Below are 18,190 nucleotides of genomic sequence, written 5' to 3'. Positions count from 1 at the left end.
TAACAAACTGAAACCTTTTTTTCTGATTAGCCTCACTGATCAGTGGTTTTCTTAGAGCTACAGCTGTTTAGTCCCAATCCTGTGAGTTCCCTTCACATTGTGCATGTGGAAATGTTCTTACTTTCACTATTGAACATAGCCCTAAGTTGTTCTGTCCCCCCCCCCCAAATTTGATTTCACTAAACTTTTAAGTGCTCGCTGATGACAATCATTCAGGATTTTTTTCCGACCACATTTGTCCCTCAAAGATGATGGTTCACCACTATCCTTCAGATTTTAATAATGCGTTGGATGGTTCTTAAACTGATTTTAGTAGTTTCAGAAATGTCCTTAGTTGTTTTCTTTGCTTGATGCAGACCAATAATTTGACCCTTCTGAGACAGATTAACATCCTTTCCATGATCACAGGATATGTCTTCCATCATGGTTGTTTCAGAAATGAGAAGCTCCTCACTGCATCAGCAAGAGTTAAATAAGTTGTTGCAGCTGAAACATATTCATCACTGCAGTAATTATCCAATGGAATGCTCCTACCTATTTGCTTCGTTAAATCCAGGTGGTGACTTTTTTTTGACCAGGCAGTGTACATACCATGATATCTGCTCTCATCAGTACAGTTAATGTTAAAGCTGGATGTGTGATGAAAAAGCAAAGAGATGTGTTCGAACTTCAGAATAGTCTGTGAGCTTTGTTCAGCATTAACAATGCCAACGATGTGGGTCCATGAATAAAACATGAGCTCAATTAAAAGTTTGAGGAGCTGTAGAATGGACAGAGCTGCTGGAGTCTATTTTAAACTTAATGAATTTAAATCTGTCTGCATGGACTTCACTGCTAAAGCAGGGCGGATGATCCACCGATGTCAAAGCGAAATTGATATTATTGCACAAGCCTCTGTGAGTGTTTATCAGTTTTTCACAGACGTATAATCCATCACAGGTAAACTATGCGGGGGAACGATGCCAAAGCCGGTGGAGTCGAGCAGCAACACCATGGTTGTCCGCTTCAAATCTGACAACAGTTTGACTTCTAAAGGATTCAGCGCAACTTACACAAAGTCCAGCCTTCCACCTGTTGTTATTCCCACCACAACGCCACCAACCACACCCAGACCCACCACACAAACCACTAGACCTCCCACTACTACTGGTGAGCTCCAAACCTCAGCACACCTAACTGGTTCATTTCCCTCATGTACAATTAACATAAAGCAGGAAAGCACAGATCCATATTCTCATTTATCCCATGACACAGTTTGGTTCAATTGACTTCACGAGCAAACTCCTTCCTTTGTATGTCTCCATTTCGATTTCTGTTAAAAAATACAATCTGAGATTTGTCTGGTTGCCTCACTAGCATACATTTTATTTATGCTGAGCGTGCCTCCAGTGAAAATAGTTTCTTATAATACACCAGTTTTATCAGTTACATGGCCATTCCTGACGGATATGAGTTTGATGATGCACCTTACAGAAGTGTTTCGCCTCCCCATACAGCACACACACATGCAGCTTGAATCAGGTGACAGCTACCAAACAAGGATGAATGTGAGGAGCTCTCTGTGTGGAAGTAGTAACGTCTCCCTTGAGCTTTCTCTCCTCATCGCTATATTAAAGCTGCTGGCAGACAGGGAGGTTCTCTCCAGTGGCCAATTAAGGTACTGCATAATGAATCTGTTCAATGTATCAAAACAAGCTGGTCCTCATCAATTGGCGGACGGAAAAGGAGACAATAAGCCCTATTAGATGGCAGCCAGCTTTTGATCCAGCTTCTAAACACAATTTGCATAATGAGAAGAAAACATCCAAGTCATTGTTTTTTGCTGCAGGAAGTGGCGGTCCAGTGATCGTCCAGGGGCGCAAAGGAGTCATCCAGTCCTCGGGTTTCCCAAATCCATATCCTGCTCATTTGCATAGTTCCTGGAAGATATCAGTGTCGAAAGGATTCCTGATTAAACTGCAGATCACTGACATGGCCATTCCTGGAGAGATGGGAGCGTGCAAGGAGGACAAACTGGTCATCTCGGATAATTACAGCACTCTGGGTGAGCCGTGGCTTTATGTTTTACTCAAACACACTAATTTGTTGTTGCGAAGAAGCTAATGTGCATCCTGTCCTTGAGTTTGAAACCTTTGGCTTGTGTTAGGTGCACATTGCTGGACTACCTGGCCTGTTACTACAGTACAGCTCAATAGCTGCCCCCCCTGCTGTAAAACTGTTGATTAGGATCTTCTTTGCGAAGAGCCCAGCAAACTATAAATTACCTCTCATTATTCACTTCAGTGGCTGCAGTGGGGCTGATACAGCTTTATCTATTGCTGAGTTCTCAAGGACTAGAGCACCGAGTCCCCGTGAAGCACTCACAGATAGGCGATGGGAGTGTTTTAGTGCTGTGTCCTGTAGGTTCAGGGTGTTTGTGTGCAAAATGCAGAGAGGAATGAAAAGTAGAAATGAGAGGAAATGGCTAGGTGTTGAATTCCCAAACTCAGGCAATCCAGTACTCATTAGCTTTAACGATTACTTAAAGCAGGACAATCACATTCATTAAAAAAAGAAATATCATAACATTAGTTTGATATAGTGCAGGGGTGTCAAACTCACTTTAGTTGAGGGGCCACATTCAGCCCAATTTGATCTCAAGTGGGCCGAACGAGTAAAATCAGAGTATAATAACCTATAAATAACCACAACTCCACATTCTTCCTTTGTTTTAGTGCAAAAAAGTGCATTCTGAAAATGTTCACATTGAAGGAATTATCTTTTTACCAAACATCATGAACAACCTGAAATTTCTTAAGAAAAATAAGTTACATTTTAACAACATTATGTCTCAGTTTATCATTTACACATTACAACTTCCAGATCACAGTGTGTCTATAAAGGCACAAAACATTTAGTCACAGGTATCTGGAACTGAATGATATAGTATTTTACTTCATAATCAAAACGCCAAAAGCCTGACAAAAAAAGACGAAAAAACAACAAAAGCAAGACAAAATATTACAAAAATGAGACAGAAAATGCAAAAGCAAGAGACAAAATGACAAAAAAATTAGACAAACGACACAAAACAAAAAAAGAGACAAAAAATTTGACAAAAACATTACAAAGCGACAAAAAACGAGACAAATGACACAAGCAGGACAAAAAAAAACACAAAACAACAAAAATAATACACAAAACAACAGCACAACTACAGCTGCTTCTTGTGGCTACACAAGTTTTGTGGGTTCACAAGCTTCTACTGTACATCCCACTGAGAACTAACATATCTGACACATGCAGGACCATGAAATGCTTTCAGCTTGTGTTGGTCCTAGAAATTGTCATTCCAGCGTGTTTAGGTATGCACAATAAATATCTGATATCGGTGTGAACCTCTTAGTTTAAGGTGTTAAAGAAGTAAGCATCCCCTGGTTAATGTGTAAATTTATGTGGTAAGGTGCTTCAAAATATAATCAGCTCACTCTGTTTGGACTGCTTGTGGTGTGCGTATAGTTTCTATTATGTATTGTTGTCTTCACAAGAATCTATCAACATGGTTGCACTCAGCATGCAAACATGATGACGTAATGGTCTGCATATCTTGTACAATGGGGGCAGGATATAAAAGCACGATCAAGGCATCATTGTGCTACACATCCAGGAACTAAAACACAGAGGCACATAATACAAGATGGAATATTACTTTCTTATTAAAGGATAATGCTTTTGGTGGATCACATAGTAAATGTCACCTAAAATGACTCCTCTGCACAAAAACATCTCTTCCCCTGAAGCTGATTTAGCTGATGAACCACGCTTTCCATTTCAGTAGTGCTTGCTGCTATTACTAGTTCATGTTATGTTGTATTTCTATATGTTCTTGGTAGGAACAATGTTAATATAGCACATGATTTTTTTTCAATAGTTGCTGATTATGTCCTACTCATATACACTACCAGTCAAAAGTTTGGACACACTTTCTCATTTAATGTTTTTTCTTTATTTTCATAACTAGTTACATTGTAGATTCTCACTGAAGGCATCAAAACTATGAATGAACACATATGGAATTATGTAGTAAACAAAAAAGTGTGAAACAAGTCAAAACATGTTTTATGTTTTAGATTCTTCAAAATAACCATCACTTGCTTTGATTACTGCTTTACACACTCTTGACATTCTCTCCATTAGCTTCATGAAGTAGTCACCTGAAATGGTTTTCCAACAGTCTTGAAGGAGTTCCCAGAGATGCTGAGCACTTGTTGGTCCTTTTTCCTTCACTCTGTGGTCCATCTCATCCCAAACCATCTGGATTGGGTTTAGGTCAGGTGACTGTGGAGGCCAGGTCATCTGACCTAAGCAGCACTCCATCACTCTCCTTCTTGGTCAGATAGTCCTTCCACAGCCTGGAGGTGTGTTTGGGGTCATTGTCCTGTTGAAAAATAAATGATGGTCCAACTAAACACAAACCGGATGGGATGGCATGTCGCTGCAGGATGCTGTGGTAGCCATGCTGGTTCAGTGTTCCTTCAGTTTGGAATAAATCCCCAACAGTGTCACCAGCAAAGCAAAGCACCCCCACACCATCACACCTCCTCCTCCATGCTTCACGGTGGGAACCATGCATGTAGAGACCATTGTTCACCTTTTCTGGTCTCACAAGGACACGGTGGGTAGAACCAAAGATCTCAGATTTGGACTCATCAGACCAAAGCACAGATTTCCACTGGTCTAATGTCCATTTCTTGTGTTTCTTTGCCCAAACAAATCTCTTCTGCTTGTTGCTTTTCCTTAGTAGTGGTTTCTTAGCAGCTATTTGACCATAAAGGCCTGATTGGTTCAGTCTCCTCTGAACAGTTGATGTAGAGATGTGTCTGCTACTAGAACTCTGTGTGGCTTTTATCTGGACTCTAATCTGAGCTGCTGTTAACTTTCCATTTCTGAGGCTGGTGACTTGCATGAACTTATCCTCAGCAGCAGAGGAGACTCTTGGTCTTCCTTTCCTGGGGTGGTCCTCATGTGAGCCAGTTTCATCATAGCACTTGATGGTTTTTGAGACTGCACTTGGGGATACATTTAAAGTTTTTGCAATTTTCCAGACTGACTGACCTTCAGTTCTTAAAGTAATGATGGACTGTCATTTCTCTTTAATTAGCTGATTGCCACAATATGGATTCTAACAGTTGTCAAATAGGGCTGTCAGCTGTGTACCAACCTGACTTCTGCACAACACAACTGATGGTCCCAACCCCATTAAGAAGGCAAGAAATTCCACAAATGAACCTTGACAAGGCAAACCTGTGAAGTGAAAACCATTTCAGGAGACTACCTCATTAGGCTCATGGAGAAAATGGTAAGAGTGTGCAAAGCAGTAATCAAAGCAAAGGGTGACTATTTTGAAGAATCTAAAATATAAAACATGTTTTGACTCATTTCACACTTTTCGTTTACTACATAATTCCATATGTGTTCATTCATAGTTTTGATGTCTTCAGTGAGACTCTACAATGTAGAAAGTAGTAAAAATAAAGAAAAAACATTACATGAGAAGGTGTGTCCAAACTTTTGACTGGTAGTGTAGTCACTCAAGGTTTGTTTCATCATCTAAACACACACATACTTATAGCTCATTGCTGTTACTTTATCTGTCACTCTTGTTGTGATGTTCACCTGAATCATTCCATTCATTCTTGCTATTGTTCTCTCCATTTACCTCCATCTTATACCTCCGTCCACACTCTCCCTCATTCTCAGGAACACACTGTGGCTACTTGCTTCCCCCTGTGGTGGTCAGCGCCAGCGACACAATGTCTGTCACCTTCCAGTCCGATGGTCGACTCACAGACCGAGGATTCTCTGCCAGGTGGGAGGCTGTGTATCCTGAGGATATCACAGGTACCGTGGACTGGAACAGGCACTTTCACGATTACAACACACGCTGACAGGAACATATTCACACCTGAGGCACATGTTGCTGATGCAGCTCTGCACCTAATAAAAGTAACCATAAAACATCTCACTCTTCTGTCACGTATCTATAAAAAAACTGCAGAGCTGTTGTCAAAGCACAGGTCAGAGTACAGGGTGAAGAGTAATGAGCAAGATAAAAACATCATTATCATTTTCTTAATCATGGTTATCAGGAAAAGATTTGAGACCACACATGTGAGGGTGGAGGAGTTTACTTCGGTAAACACATCACAGGCAAAATTCCTGTTGTTTACTTCAATAAAATAGACACAGCAAACTGGAATGCTGCATCAATAATATGATTCAAGACGAGTAAAATTACACTAAATGAAACCTGCATGTTGTCCATTACCAAATGAGTTTTACTTTGAATGATGATTTTCAGCTACAGTTAGAACGTAACGTCTAAAATTATCTGCCATGTATTTTGGATGTAAAATGTATAATGAGAAGTCGAAATAGCACCTAGGAGGTACAAATGTATTTACAAATGGTTCAATGTACTGAAGAAGATGAAGAAAAAACTGAACCTTGTTAAAATAAGTTACAAAAGCCTGAAAATTACACCTAAGTACAGTACTTGAATAAATGTCATTATATACAGTACCGTTCAAAAGTTTGGGGTCAATTAGAAATGTCCTTGTTTTTGAAAGAAAAGCAGTTGTTTTCAATGAAGATAACATTAAATGAATCAGAAATCCAGTCTAGACATTGTTAATGTGGTAAATGACTATTCTAGCTGGAAACAGCTGATTTTTAATGGAATATCTCCATAGAGATACAGAGGAACATTTCCAGCAACCATCACTCCTGTGTTCTAATGCTACATTGTGTTAGCTAATGGTGTTGAAAGGCTAATTGATGATTAGAAAACCCTTGTGCAGTTATGTTAGCACATGAAAAAAAGTGTGAGCTTCCATGGAAAACATGAATTCGCCTTGGTGACCCCAAACTTTTGAACGGTAGTGTATTTGCATTCATCATTGTTGTTGCCTCTGTTCAAGTCCAAGCAAATCTTTGCCCCTTCTAAACTTCATGCCTTCATCAAGGATCAAAAACTGCCTCATTAAGCTTGTAACCTCATGTGTCATGTTTAAAATAATGCTGTTTCACAGCTTCATGAAAACACTCTCCAAATTTTTTTAACAGCACAAAATGGAGCAAAAGATAATCTGATAGATCAAGTTGTTCCACTTTGCATTTTGCCGTGACGAGATTGCATATTTACTCCTCAAGACTCCCTCTTATCACAGACAGACACTGTAGCTCGTCTGCATTTATTAAATTAACAATCATGCTTCTCATACAGTTTCCCTCATTTCATCTCTCTGTCAGACATCCAGGGCTGTGGCTTCTCTTCCCAAGAGGAAACTGGTATTATCAGGTCCCAGAACTGGCCTATGAACTACAAGGCCAACACTGAGTGCATGTGGAACGTTGCTGTGCCTTTGGGGAAGAAAATCACTCTGGAGTTCACCGACTTTGACCTCGAAGCTAAAGATTTCCTGACGTCCAAATGCTATGACAACATCATGGTGTACGACATCAATGGTATCACTAATGCACTGCTGCAGACGCACGGTAAGCAGGTTTGTTTAATTATCACATGACTGACTCGCCCCAAAATCATTTATCATTTTCATGATCACACTGAAATCAAACCATCAACAGTTATTCAACTGACTCACTCAACCTGTGAATTGCAGAGCCTGTATATCACTTTATTTACTGTGGACAAATCCTTCTTTCAATCCGTTTAGGTCCATTTTGTGGGACTAAGCTACCAGCTAGCATCCAGACAAAAGGCACCAGGCTGCTGATTCGTTTCCACACAGACTTGTTTACTGAGGCTAAAGGCTTCAGGGCCTACTGGACCACAAACCCCAGCCTGCCTGCTCCCACCGACCCACCAGTTCAGCCCAACCCCTGGGACGACATCCCCATAGGTAGAGTTTACTGACATCTGCAGTATACTAAAACACATCTACACCACTAACACACATGGTTAAAAGTAAACTTAAAGCAGCACTAATCGATACTTTTGATATTAACAATTTATCAGCTGACAATGTTTAATGCAAAAGTGTGATTCAAAGTGGTGAAATTATAAAAAATTGCAGTATCCATTAGCCTTTCAGAGCCTTTTAGCACATTTTAACACACTGTGACTTCATTTCTATCAACTTTACTTCCAGGAGCAGCTGTTTTCTGTCACATCAACAACAAAAAAACTCTCTTAAATGAATCATAGTTTTGGCCAGTGTCAGTTGGATTTAAAAAGCACTAAAAGATTCAAAATGTCAGCTTCAAAATGCAATGATATCTCAATTATTGTTTTGTGAGATTGTTTCCATCCCTCCAAGTGACTAAAAATAAATGAACACAGCTTTAACATTGCTGTTAGCCATCGCTACAAATGCAGTTCAATTATTAGACATAAATACCAAATATATGATGCTAATCTCAGGTTCTAAAATGAGAGGAATTGCTACTTGTTGTGGGACACAACAGGCAATTGTAAAACATGACCTGCCACTGAGATTTTTGAACATTTTTGTAATGTTTTATTGATAAAGATATTATTTTATAATTTCAAAAATAGTCAACAAACTAATACTGAAAATGATAGCTCAAGATTCAACATAGCTGCAGCAAAGTATATTTTTATACAAATGTACACTATCGTTCAAAACTTTGGGATCACTTAGAAATGTCCTTATTGTTGAAATAAAAGCAGTTTTTTTTTAATGAAGATAGCATCAAATTAATCAGAAATCCAGTCTAGACATTGTTAATGTGGTAAATGACTATTCTAGCTGAAAACAGCAGACTTTAATGAGAATCAGAATCAGCTTTAATGGCCAAGTACGTACACAACGTACAAGGAATTTGGTTTCAGCTGTTGGTGTCACCCTAGGAATAAGGAAAGAAAATAATAAAAAACTACAGAAAGAAGAGGAAAAAATAGTGGCAATAAAAATAAATATAGCACAATATATACAGATAATTACAAAGCTAGAAAGGAATATATAAACACAGTAGTGCAAAATGAGAATTGCTAGAGTGATAATACAGTAGCGCAGTGCCGAGGCTGCCATCAGCGGCGCTATCTTGCAATCGAGTGTATAGGAATGCACAGGGGCACAGAGGAACATTTCCAGCCACCATCACTCCTGTGTTCTAATGCTACATTGTGTTAGCTAATGCTGTTGAAAGGCTAATTGATGATTAGAAAACCCTTGTGCAATTATGGTAGCACATGAATAAAAGTGTGAGTTATCATGGAAAACAAGAAATTGTCTGGGTGATCCCAAACTTATGAATGGTAATGTATATTTATACAAATGTATTTAATCCTAAATACTTGGGTACATCTCTAATATAACCTTACATTTAATATTTTGTCTCTCCCACTTTATGATACACTGTTTTCACTGGCCAGCAGAGCAATATTTTTCAATCAAACTGACCAACAGACAATAGCTTCAAACAGCTCTTCAAGTGCAGCTGCACATGGTGCCTTCCCTTTATTCATCTGAGTAATGCTCCCTCTCATCCTTATCCCCTCTTCACCACTCCTCTCCCGTCTCCCAGATGCACAGTAAAGCTTTCCAGTGATTTGGTGTTGCTGCGAGCACAACGTGAAGTGACCTAGTGCTACACTTTCCCTCCATGCTGGTTGTCGCCTGATTTCATTCTTCACGCAGTGAAGAGCCCCAGGTGGCTGCGGCCGCTGCCAAGTCAATTGCTGAAATATTGTTTTATAGATAGACTCTGCTGCCTTTGAGATTTTTTCCACCTGGGCTCAGGCAGAGTTGCCTTATGTGTCAGGTGATGGGAGAAAAAAGAATGGGGAGCGAAGGGAGAACGTGTGAGATAAGAGAGACTGGGACAATTTAGTGCAAACTGTTTGGATGCCCAAAAGAAATCCATATCTATATGTAGGCTAATGTTGCAACATCAAGGAGTTTGGAATTGAATTTTGCAGCAGGAGCATGGTAGTATGTTTGTATGAAGATACACTTACACATTACTGACCAGCAGATTAATCAGAGCCAAAAAACAAGAATGATATACAGGAGTTCACTAAATGGAATGAACAATAATGAGGAAAAGAATTACGAGGAGAAAGAGGAGGATACAGCTGGTCGAGACAAGGGAACCAGTCGGAGGGCAGAAATGCAGGATGAGCATGAACACTGACCAGTTGCAGTGCCTTTTTTGGCTGTCTGTAGGGCCAGTCAGGTCTTTCTTTCTCTTGATTCCCAAAGGAATAAAACCAGCCATCCATTCAGAATTCCAGTTAGGAAAATCTGGTTATCATGCTTGAAAGGTGGCGATGCTATTCCAAACACTACGGGGTTTGAACAAATCAGCTTACACCGTTGGAAAGGACACGACTTGTGGGGCGCAAAGGGGATATATTCTGTATATTTTTGTATATGACTGGAAATTATTTCTAGAAATATGAGTAAGTGTACCAGAATCAATGACTGAGAGCTGCTTTCCTCCAGCACAGGGCCTTATCTGTTAGCTGCAGGTATGTACTGTATATTCCGGCTTTATTTATACACAAACAAATCTTTTCTAGACTGGCCCAGTCCATGTGGGAAACCAGCCATTCCTCCATCTGTTGTGTCGCGCATTGTCAACGGAGAGCCGGCCGTGCCACACTCCTGGCCCTGGCAGGTGTCCATGCAGGTGAGGATCTCCACTAACACATGTGCAAGATTCACATAAGGATACAAGTAATTACATCAGAACCACAGTTTCCTCATATTATAATAAAGATTATTATATTAGGCATTTGTGCTCATCACATTTAATGATCGGTGTGCTCTTCTTGCTTGTGGTTGTGTATTTGTTTCAGGTGTGGCCTGACAGCCAACCAGAACCTAAATTCTCCCATACCTGTGGTGGTACTCTTATTCATAAGAACTGGGTACTTACAGCAGCTCACTGTTTCATGAGGTAAATGCTCCGTTTCTTCATCAATAGGTATACATGAAACTTTAGAAATGTCCCAGAGAGAGCTTCTAAAGTTATTGATTTTAAAAACATTTTAATTCCCCTTTTTTCTGGAAAGTTTGGAAGACCATTTGCATAATTGCAGAAAGCAGTTATTGGTCTCTGTGCCTTTACCTCGGGCTTATTACCGAGTAACAGCAACTCCTCGTTAGGGATGCCTCAATGCCTCGGCAAATTGGTGGCCTTTAGAGAGAGATGCTGATGCACTGTGGAGAGTGTGAACGATATATACTACGATTCAGAAGTTTGGGGTCACCCAGACAATTTCATGTTTTCCATGGAAGCTCACACTTTTATTCATGTACTAACATAATTGCACAAGGCTTTTCTAATCATCAATCAGCCTTTCAACACCATTAGCTAACACAATGTAGCATTAGAACACAGGAGTGATGGTTGCTGGAAATGTTCCTCTGTACCTCTATGTAGATATTCCATTAAAAATCAGCTGTTTCCATTTAGAATAGTCATTTACCACATTAACAATGTCTAGACTGGATTTATGATTCATTTAATGTTATCTTCATCGAAAAAAAACAGATTTTCTTTCAAAAGTAAGGACATTTCTAAGTGACAACAAACTTTTGAACAGTAGGGTACATGACACACTATTGTAAAGCTTCATCAGTCTACCATGTCTACAGTGTGTTTACTACACAATGTAAAGCAGGGGTGTCAAACTTATCTTAGTTCAGGGGCCACATTCAGTCTAATTTGATCTCAAGTGACCAGTAAAATTATAACAACCGTTATTTATACTAACCTATAAATAGCATCAACTCCAAACTTTTCCTTTGTTTTATCTTTTTGCAAACATTATGAAGAAGCTGAAATTTGGTACAAAAAATAAATTCAATTTCAACAACATTATGTCTCAGTTTATCATTTATACATTACAACTTCCAGATCACAGAGTGTCTAAAAAGGAACAAAACATTTAGTCACATGTATCTGGATCTGAATAGTAAAGTATTTTACTTTATGATCAAAATGACAAAAGTCAGACAAAAACAACAAAAACAAGACCAAATATTGTAAAAATGACACACAAAATACCAAAAAGAGACGCAAAACAAAAGTGAGAAACAAAATGACAAAAAATGAGACAAATGATACAAAACGAAAAGAGACAAAAAATTTGACAAAAAAGTTAGAAGGCAACCAAAAATTGGACAAATGACAAAAATTAAACAAAAAAAATGACAAAAGCGAGAAACAGAACGACAAAAAAAACAGACTAACAACACAAATGAGACAAAAAAAACACAAAACGATACACAAAACAACGAATAAAGCAAAAAACAAAATGACAAAAATAAGACAAAAAAACAAGCGACACAAAATGGAAACATAAAACGCCAAAAATGAGAAACAAAACGACAAAAACATGAGATAAACGATTAAAGTCAGACAAAAAAGGACAAAAACAACAAAAAATACAACAAACATGAGACACAAAATGACAAAAGAACAATGAAAAATCTAATATTTTACTTTATGATCAAAACAACTTGTCATGGTCTAGAAATTATTTTAAATTCATAGTTTTACAAATTTACAATCTGCAGTTAATGTCTTCTCTGTAATTTTTACACTTTACAAAGTCATCCCCTGGACCGGACTGGACCCTCTAGAGGGCCCGTTTTGGCCCACAGGCCGCATGTTTGACACCGCTGATGTAACGTATTAGAACTGACTGCTGATTTCCTGTCCAGATATGCTGATGAGCTGCATCGCTGGCGCATGTGCCTTGGCAAGCACAACCTGACCTACACAGAGCCCAGTGAATCCTGCTACGGTGTGTCTGCCATCTATCGCCACGAGGGCTTCAAGTATCCCACGGTGCCCACGGTGGAGTTTGACATTGCCCTGGTCAGGCTGAACGTGGAGGTGAAACCCTCCGATGAGATATCATATGCCTGCCTTCCCTCCGAGGAGGAAGTCTTACCCGGGGGCAAGAAGTGCTACGCCACCGGCTGGGGAGATGAGACCGGTGCTGTTTCGCTTATTTAGCAGCTTCCACATACATTTCCCATTGGATACATGTTTATACTGATACAATAAATTGTAGCCTGACCTTTCAGAGCTGATTTGAAGAGATATTTTACCACTACACATAACCCTCAGACATCTCTCAGTGTTTTGTGCTGTTCAGCATTCACTGCTGCATACTTTGCACGCCCCCTGCTGGGCTCAGTGTGAAAAGACCTCCTCTTTTTATGCTCATTTCTGTCAACAATCTTGTGTGTTTTGCAGGTGATTCACTTAATCCTAAAGCCGCAGAGGAGCTTAACCAGGTTGCCCTGCCTGTTGTGCCCTTCGACACTTGCAAGAGGATGGACTACTGGTGGTTCCAGGTCAAAAGCTCCATGATCTGCTGCGGCTACACGCTGCCTGATGAGCTCAAGTCTGTTTGTCAGGTAAAAGGAGGACCTGCAAGAAGAGCCACATTGGTTCTGCTGACCAATGAAAAGACACCCTGTCGTGCATCTGTGCTGTATTGTTGACTTGTGACTTTGACAGGGAGATTCAGGCGGTCCACTGGTTTGCCAGGATTCAGCTGGTGCTCCTTGGGAAGTTCATGGTATAACCAGCTTTGGCCCTGTAGGATGCATTATGGATAAGAAGCCCTCCGTGTTCACCCGCTCCTCCGCCTACATCCCCTGGATCTCCAATGTCATCCGCAGGGACATGTACAACGAGCACAGTATGAATCCAGGCGTCTAAAGTGACCCACTTTGCTCACAAGCTAAATATGTGACAAAGTCTGAGTGTTTTTTTGGTGTTCACCCTCTGTTCTCCCTCTGTAGCATCTGGTTGTGGAGGGCCAAAGGACCTGATTGGTACAAGTGGCTCTCTGTCCACTATGGGTTTCCCTGGCGGCTACGACAACAACGCTCGCTGCCAGTGGAACATCCAGGTCCCTGTGGGAAAACTGGTCCACCTTCATTTCCAAAATTTCTCTCTGGAGGAGAGCCAGATGTGCCTAAATGACAAAGTCACCCTCACAGACACAGTGGGGAGTCTAGGTATGTACAGTTTTTGCAATCAGATAATAATTTGATACGATGACCATATGTTTTTGCACACAGTCACTACACCGTGTCACAAATGAACACTTCTAAATACATCTAACTTCCCGAGTTTGATATGTCTGATATCCTTCTTCAAGATAAAGTACAAACACAAAATCATATCCAAACAGAAACCATCATGTCTAGATATAAAAATAAAATAGCGGTCAGAATAAGAACATCTCAGGGGAGGGAGTCCATAAAATACAGATGTATATCTTCACATTTAAGTGTTAACTTTAATATTTTATGTCAGATAACTAAAGCACAATAGGTTCTAAATGTCACGTCAAGTGAATGTGTCAAAAAACAGTTTTTAAAAAAAACAAACTTCTTACACAGACCATCATAGACAGCTATTAAAGTTCATAGTGAAATCTAAGGTCAGTAGGTGACTGTGTCTTTATATATAAATCTATCTTTTGTCTCAAGAGTTAAACAACTGAATCAACCAAGTGCTTCACTAAAAATTGATTAAATGGTCTAAACCAAGGGTGTCAAACATGCAGCCCGCGAGCCAAAAGCAGCCCTCCAGAGGGTCCAATCCGGCCCGACTTTGTAAAGTGTAAATATTACAGAGAAGACATTAACTGCAAATTGTAAATTTGTAAAACTATAAATTTAAAATAATTTCTAGACCAAGACAAGTTGTTTTGTTCATAAAGTAAAATTCTAGATTGTTCATTGTTCTTTTGTCATGTTGTGTCTCATTTTTGTAATATTTTGTCTTGTTTTTGTTGTTTTTGTCTTGTTTTGTCTGACTTTTGTTGTCTCATGTTTTTGTCATTTTGTTTCTCATTTTTGTCATTTTGTGTTTTGCTTTATTCATTGTTTTGTGTATCGTTTTTGTCATTTTATGTTTTTTTTGGTCTCGGTTGTTGTGTTGTCTATTTTTGGTTGCTTTGTTTCTTGCTTTTGTCATTTTTTGTCTCGTTTGTGTCATTTGTGTAATTTTTTGTCTCTTTTTTGTCATTTGTGCATTTTTTTGTCGCTGTATAACTTTTGTTTTTGTTTTGTGTCGTTCGTTGTATTTTTTAAATTTTGTTTCTCGCTTTCGTCATTTGTGTCTCATTTTTGTAATATTTTGTCTTGCTTTTGTTGTTTTTTTGTCTTTTTTTGTCTGACTTTTGTCGTTTTGATCATGAAGTAAAATACTATACAGATACCTGTGAGTAAATGTTTTGTGTTTCTGTAGACACTCTGTGATTTGAAAGTTGTAATGTGTAAATGATAAACTGAGGTATAATGTTGAAATTGAATTTATTTTTCTAAAGAAATTTCCTGTTGTTCATAATGTTTTGTAAAAACATAATTCCTTAAATGTGAACATTTTCAGAATGTACTTTTTTGCACTAAAACAAAGGAAACATTTGGAGTTGTGGTTATTTATAGGTTATTATGCTGTGATTTTCCTGACTGGCCCACTTGAGATCAAATTGGGCTGAATGTGGCCCCTGAACTAAAATGAGTTTGACACCCCTGGACTAAATGTGTTATGAGTGCAGCTTTCCCTTTCTCAATTTTTATATTTGTCAGCACCTCTGGAGTAGCTGTGTGTTCCCCTTCAGTTTTTTATTTTTATTTTGCTGTGCAGTCAAGTGTCATCTAAAACTAACAGTGCAGCTCTGAGCATATATCTTCGCCATGTGTGTAACATAAAAAACAGGTCAGAAAGAAACTACAAATGAGCAGCAGAGATTCATAACATCTTACACAAGTCAGGCTGACACTTCTTCATGTTTCCCTCAGGCACCCACTGCAGTCACGTTCTGCCTAAAGATGTGGTGAGCCAAGGAAATGTACTTCACATGAGCTTCTCCTCCAACGACAAGACAGTTGACACCGGCTTCGCTGCGACCTGGAAGGCGGTGGATCCCGTAGAGGGTAAGACGGGAGAAAATCAAGGTGGACAAATCGCTAAGGTAACAGCCTCCAGGCTAAATCTAAGTGTCTCATTCCCTCCATCTCCTCTTGTTCTGCTGCAGCTCCTTGTGGAGGAAGTTTCAGCAGTGAGCGAGGGGAAATCGTTTCTCCTAACTGGCCTAACGACTACGACGCTCAGAGTGCGTGCACATGGCACATTAATGTTCCTTCAGCAAAAATGATCCACGTAGTGTTCACTCACTTTGAACTGCAAGCAGTAAACGTGTTGGGAAATTGTGTGGACTATGTGGAGATCTTCAGTGGCGAGAGCATGACATCACTAGGTTGGTCACTAAAAAACTCATTCTCATGTGTGCGCTTCTAATTTTCTGTACAGTGTATTAGTGTCAATGTCTTGAAAAAACTAAAACTGTTCTATTTTGCAGGTCGATTTTGTGGCTTTGCCCCTCCATCCCCCATCAACGTTCCTAGTAACACAGTCGTCATCCGCTTCATCAGCAACGGAGCCGATCAACAGAGCGGTTTTCGTGGTTACTGGACCACTGATGCCAGTGTTATCCCCACTTTACCTCCTTCACCTTCTAACCCATGGGACGACATCATCATCGGTGAGCGTAGGCCTGGTTTGACTGATGTGACATGTTGGGGATCTCATATGGAGGTTCCCACTTCCAAAATGAAGCCTCGGTCAACTGGAGCTAGATTAGAACATGAAACTAGAATATACCCTACCGTTCAAAAGTTTGGGCTCACCCAGACAATTTCATGTTTTCCATGAAAACTCACACTTTTATTCATGTGCTAACACAATTGCACAAGGGTTTTCTTATCATCAATTAGCCTTTCAACACTATTAGCTAATAGTTTGGGGTCACTTAGAAATGTCCTTATTTTTGAAAGAAAAGCTGTTATTTTCAATGAAGATAACATTAAACGATTCAGAAATACAGTCTAGATATTGTTAATGTGGTAAATGACTATTCTAGCTGGAAACGGCTGATTTTTAATGGAATATCTACATAGAGGGACAGAGGAACATTTCCAGCAACCATCACTACTGTGTTCTAATGCTACATTGCCAAAAACATCTACAAAAAATCTTTCATCCCCACTGCAATAGCTGCTTTTAATAACACAAAATAGACTGTACTGTGTTTTTAGTTATTTTATGCACTTTACTTGTTTTTGTTTATTGTATTGTGTTTTTAATGTGAGGGTGCTGTCAGTGCTTGAATGCAGTTTTTAAAATTTCACTTGGAACAGACAATAAAGTTATCTATCAATCTATTGTTTTAGCTAATGGTGTTGAAAGACTAATTGATGATTAGAAAACCCTTGTGCAACTATGTTAGCACATGAAAAAAAGTGAGCGTTTTCATGGAAAACATGCGATTGTCTGGGTGACCCCAAACTTTGGAACAGTGGTGTATACATGGTGAAATGCACCATCTTTGCAGTACTTCTGAGCAGAAATATTGAAATACACATTCTGGGGACATGTGAGGCTTTCATTAATTCGCCTAAAAGGGGGACAATATTGAACCTTCAAAGTTTTTGATTTTTACAAGTGAAGTGGGGATTTGTATGTATACAAGCTAAATGACTAATAACAGACAACAGCCTAAATTTTAAGTTTTCTCTTGTTAGACTGGCCAAAAGACTGCGGCAACCCAGAAGTGAAACCCAACACAGCCACCACAAGGGTGGTGAATGGGGTAGAGGCGATCCCCCACTCCTGGCCTTGGCAGGTCTCCATGCAGGTACCATCTATTCCTGCTTGTGCCCACAGTCAATGATTGATGTGAAGATATTTACTAAAAATGTATGTCTTCCCCAGGCTACACCAATGCTTCCCATTCCTTATATGCATGGCTGTGGAGGCTCTTTGATTCACGAGGAATGGATCCTAACTGCTGCTCACTGTTTCATGTTGTAAGACATCTACACAGTCCTCAGTTCTTTGTAGTGGTTTAAATGGATATTTTTGAAGTCACGGTGTTATCAAATGATGATGAGAAAATAATTTGAGGATGTGAAAGAAGTTGCTCGAAAATTATCACCAAATCTAAAGCTCCTCTTGGCTTTACAGCTTTTCAGATGAGTTTAAGCTTATTGTTTATGGGGGTTAGAGATAAAAACAGAGCCAAATGCAGAGGGAGGGATATGTTTTTGCAAAAGAGAAACGTTTCTCTGCAACTACAAGATCCTAAAGGGAATTAGATTTGTTGGGTTTGTCTCTGTAATATAAC

At 39.5% G+C, this 18,190-nt stretch overlaps 1 protein-coding gene across 1 annotated transcript in view; it reads left to right on the top strand.

Moving 5' to 3' along the window:
* The window catches only part of zgc:154142 (uncharacterized protein LOC555481 homolog), a 33,705-nt gene that overhangs the window by 12,914 nt on the left and 2,601 nt on the right, over nt 1–18,190 (top strand). Inside the window, exons 7-22 of the mRNA XM_023292017.3 lie at nt 940–1,149; nt 1,829–2,044; nt 5,740–5,880; nt 7,291–7,536; nt 7,716–7,901; nt 10,547–10,656; nt 10,826–10,926; nt 12,699–12,976; nt 13,240–13,403; nt 13,507–13,690; nt 13,794–14,012; nt 15,807–15,941; nt 16,043–16,264; nt 16,367–16,549; nt 17,589–17,701; nt 17,779–17,873. Coding sequence (XP_023147785.2) covers nt 940–1,149; nt 1,829–2,044; nt 5,740–5,880; nt 7,291–7,536; nt 7,716–7,901; nt 10,547–10,656; nt 10,826–10,926; nt 12,699–12,976; nt 13,240–13,403; nt 13,507–13,690; nt 13,794–14,012; nt 15,807–15,941; nt 16,043–16,264; nt 16,367–16,549; nt 17,589–17,701; nt 17,779–17,873 — 2,803 coding nt within the window. The remainder of the gene's footprint in view (nt 1–939; nt 1,150–1,828; nt 2,045–5,739; nt 5,881–7,290; nt 7,537–7,715; nt 7,902–10,546; nt 10,657–10,825; nt 10,927–12,698; nt 12,977–13,239; nt 13,404–13,506; nt 13,691–13,793; nt 14,013–15,806; nt 15,942–16,042; nt 16,265–16,366; nt 16,550–17,588; nt 17,702–17,778; nt 17,874–18,190) is intronic.

The sequence above is a fragment of the Amphiprion ocellaris genome, chromosome 4 (genome assembly GCF_022539595.1).
Source record: "Amphiprion ocellaris isolate individual 3 ecotype Okinawa chromosome 4, ASM2253959v1, whole genome shotgun sequence".
In the NCBI taxonomy this organism is placed as follows: domain Eukaryota; kingdom Metazoa; phylum Chordata; class Actinopteri; family Pomacentridae; genus Amphiprion; species Amphiprion ocellaris.
This window is presented reverse-complemented; position numbering and strand designations above follow the sequence as displayed.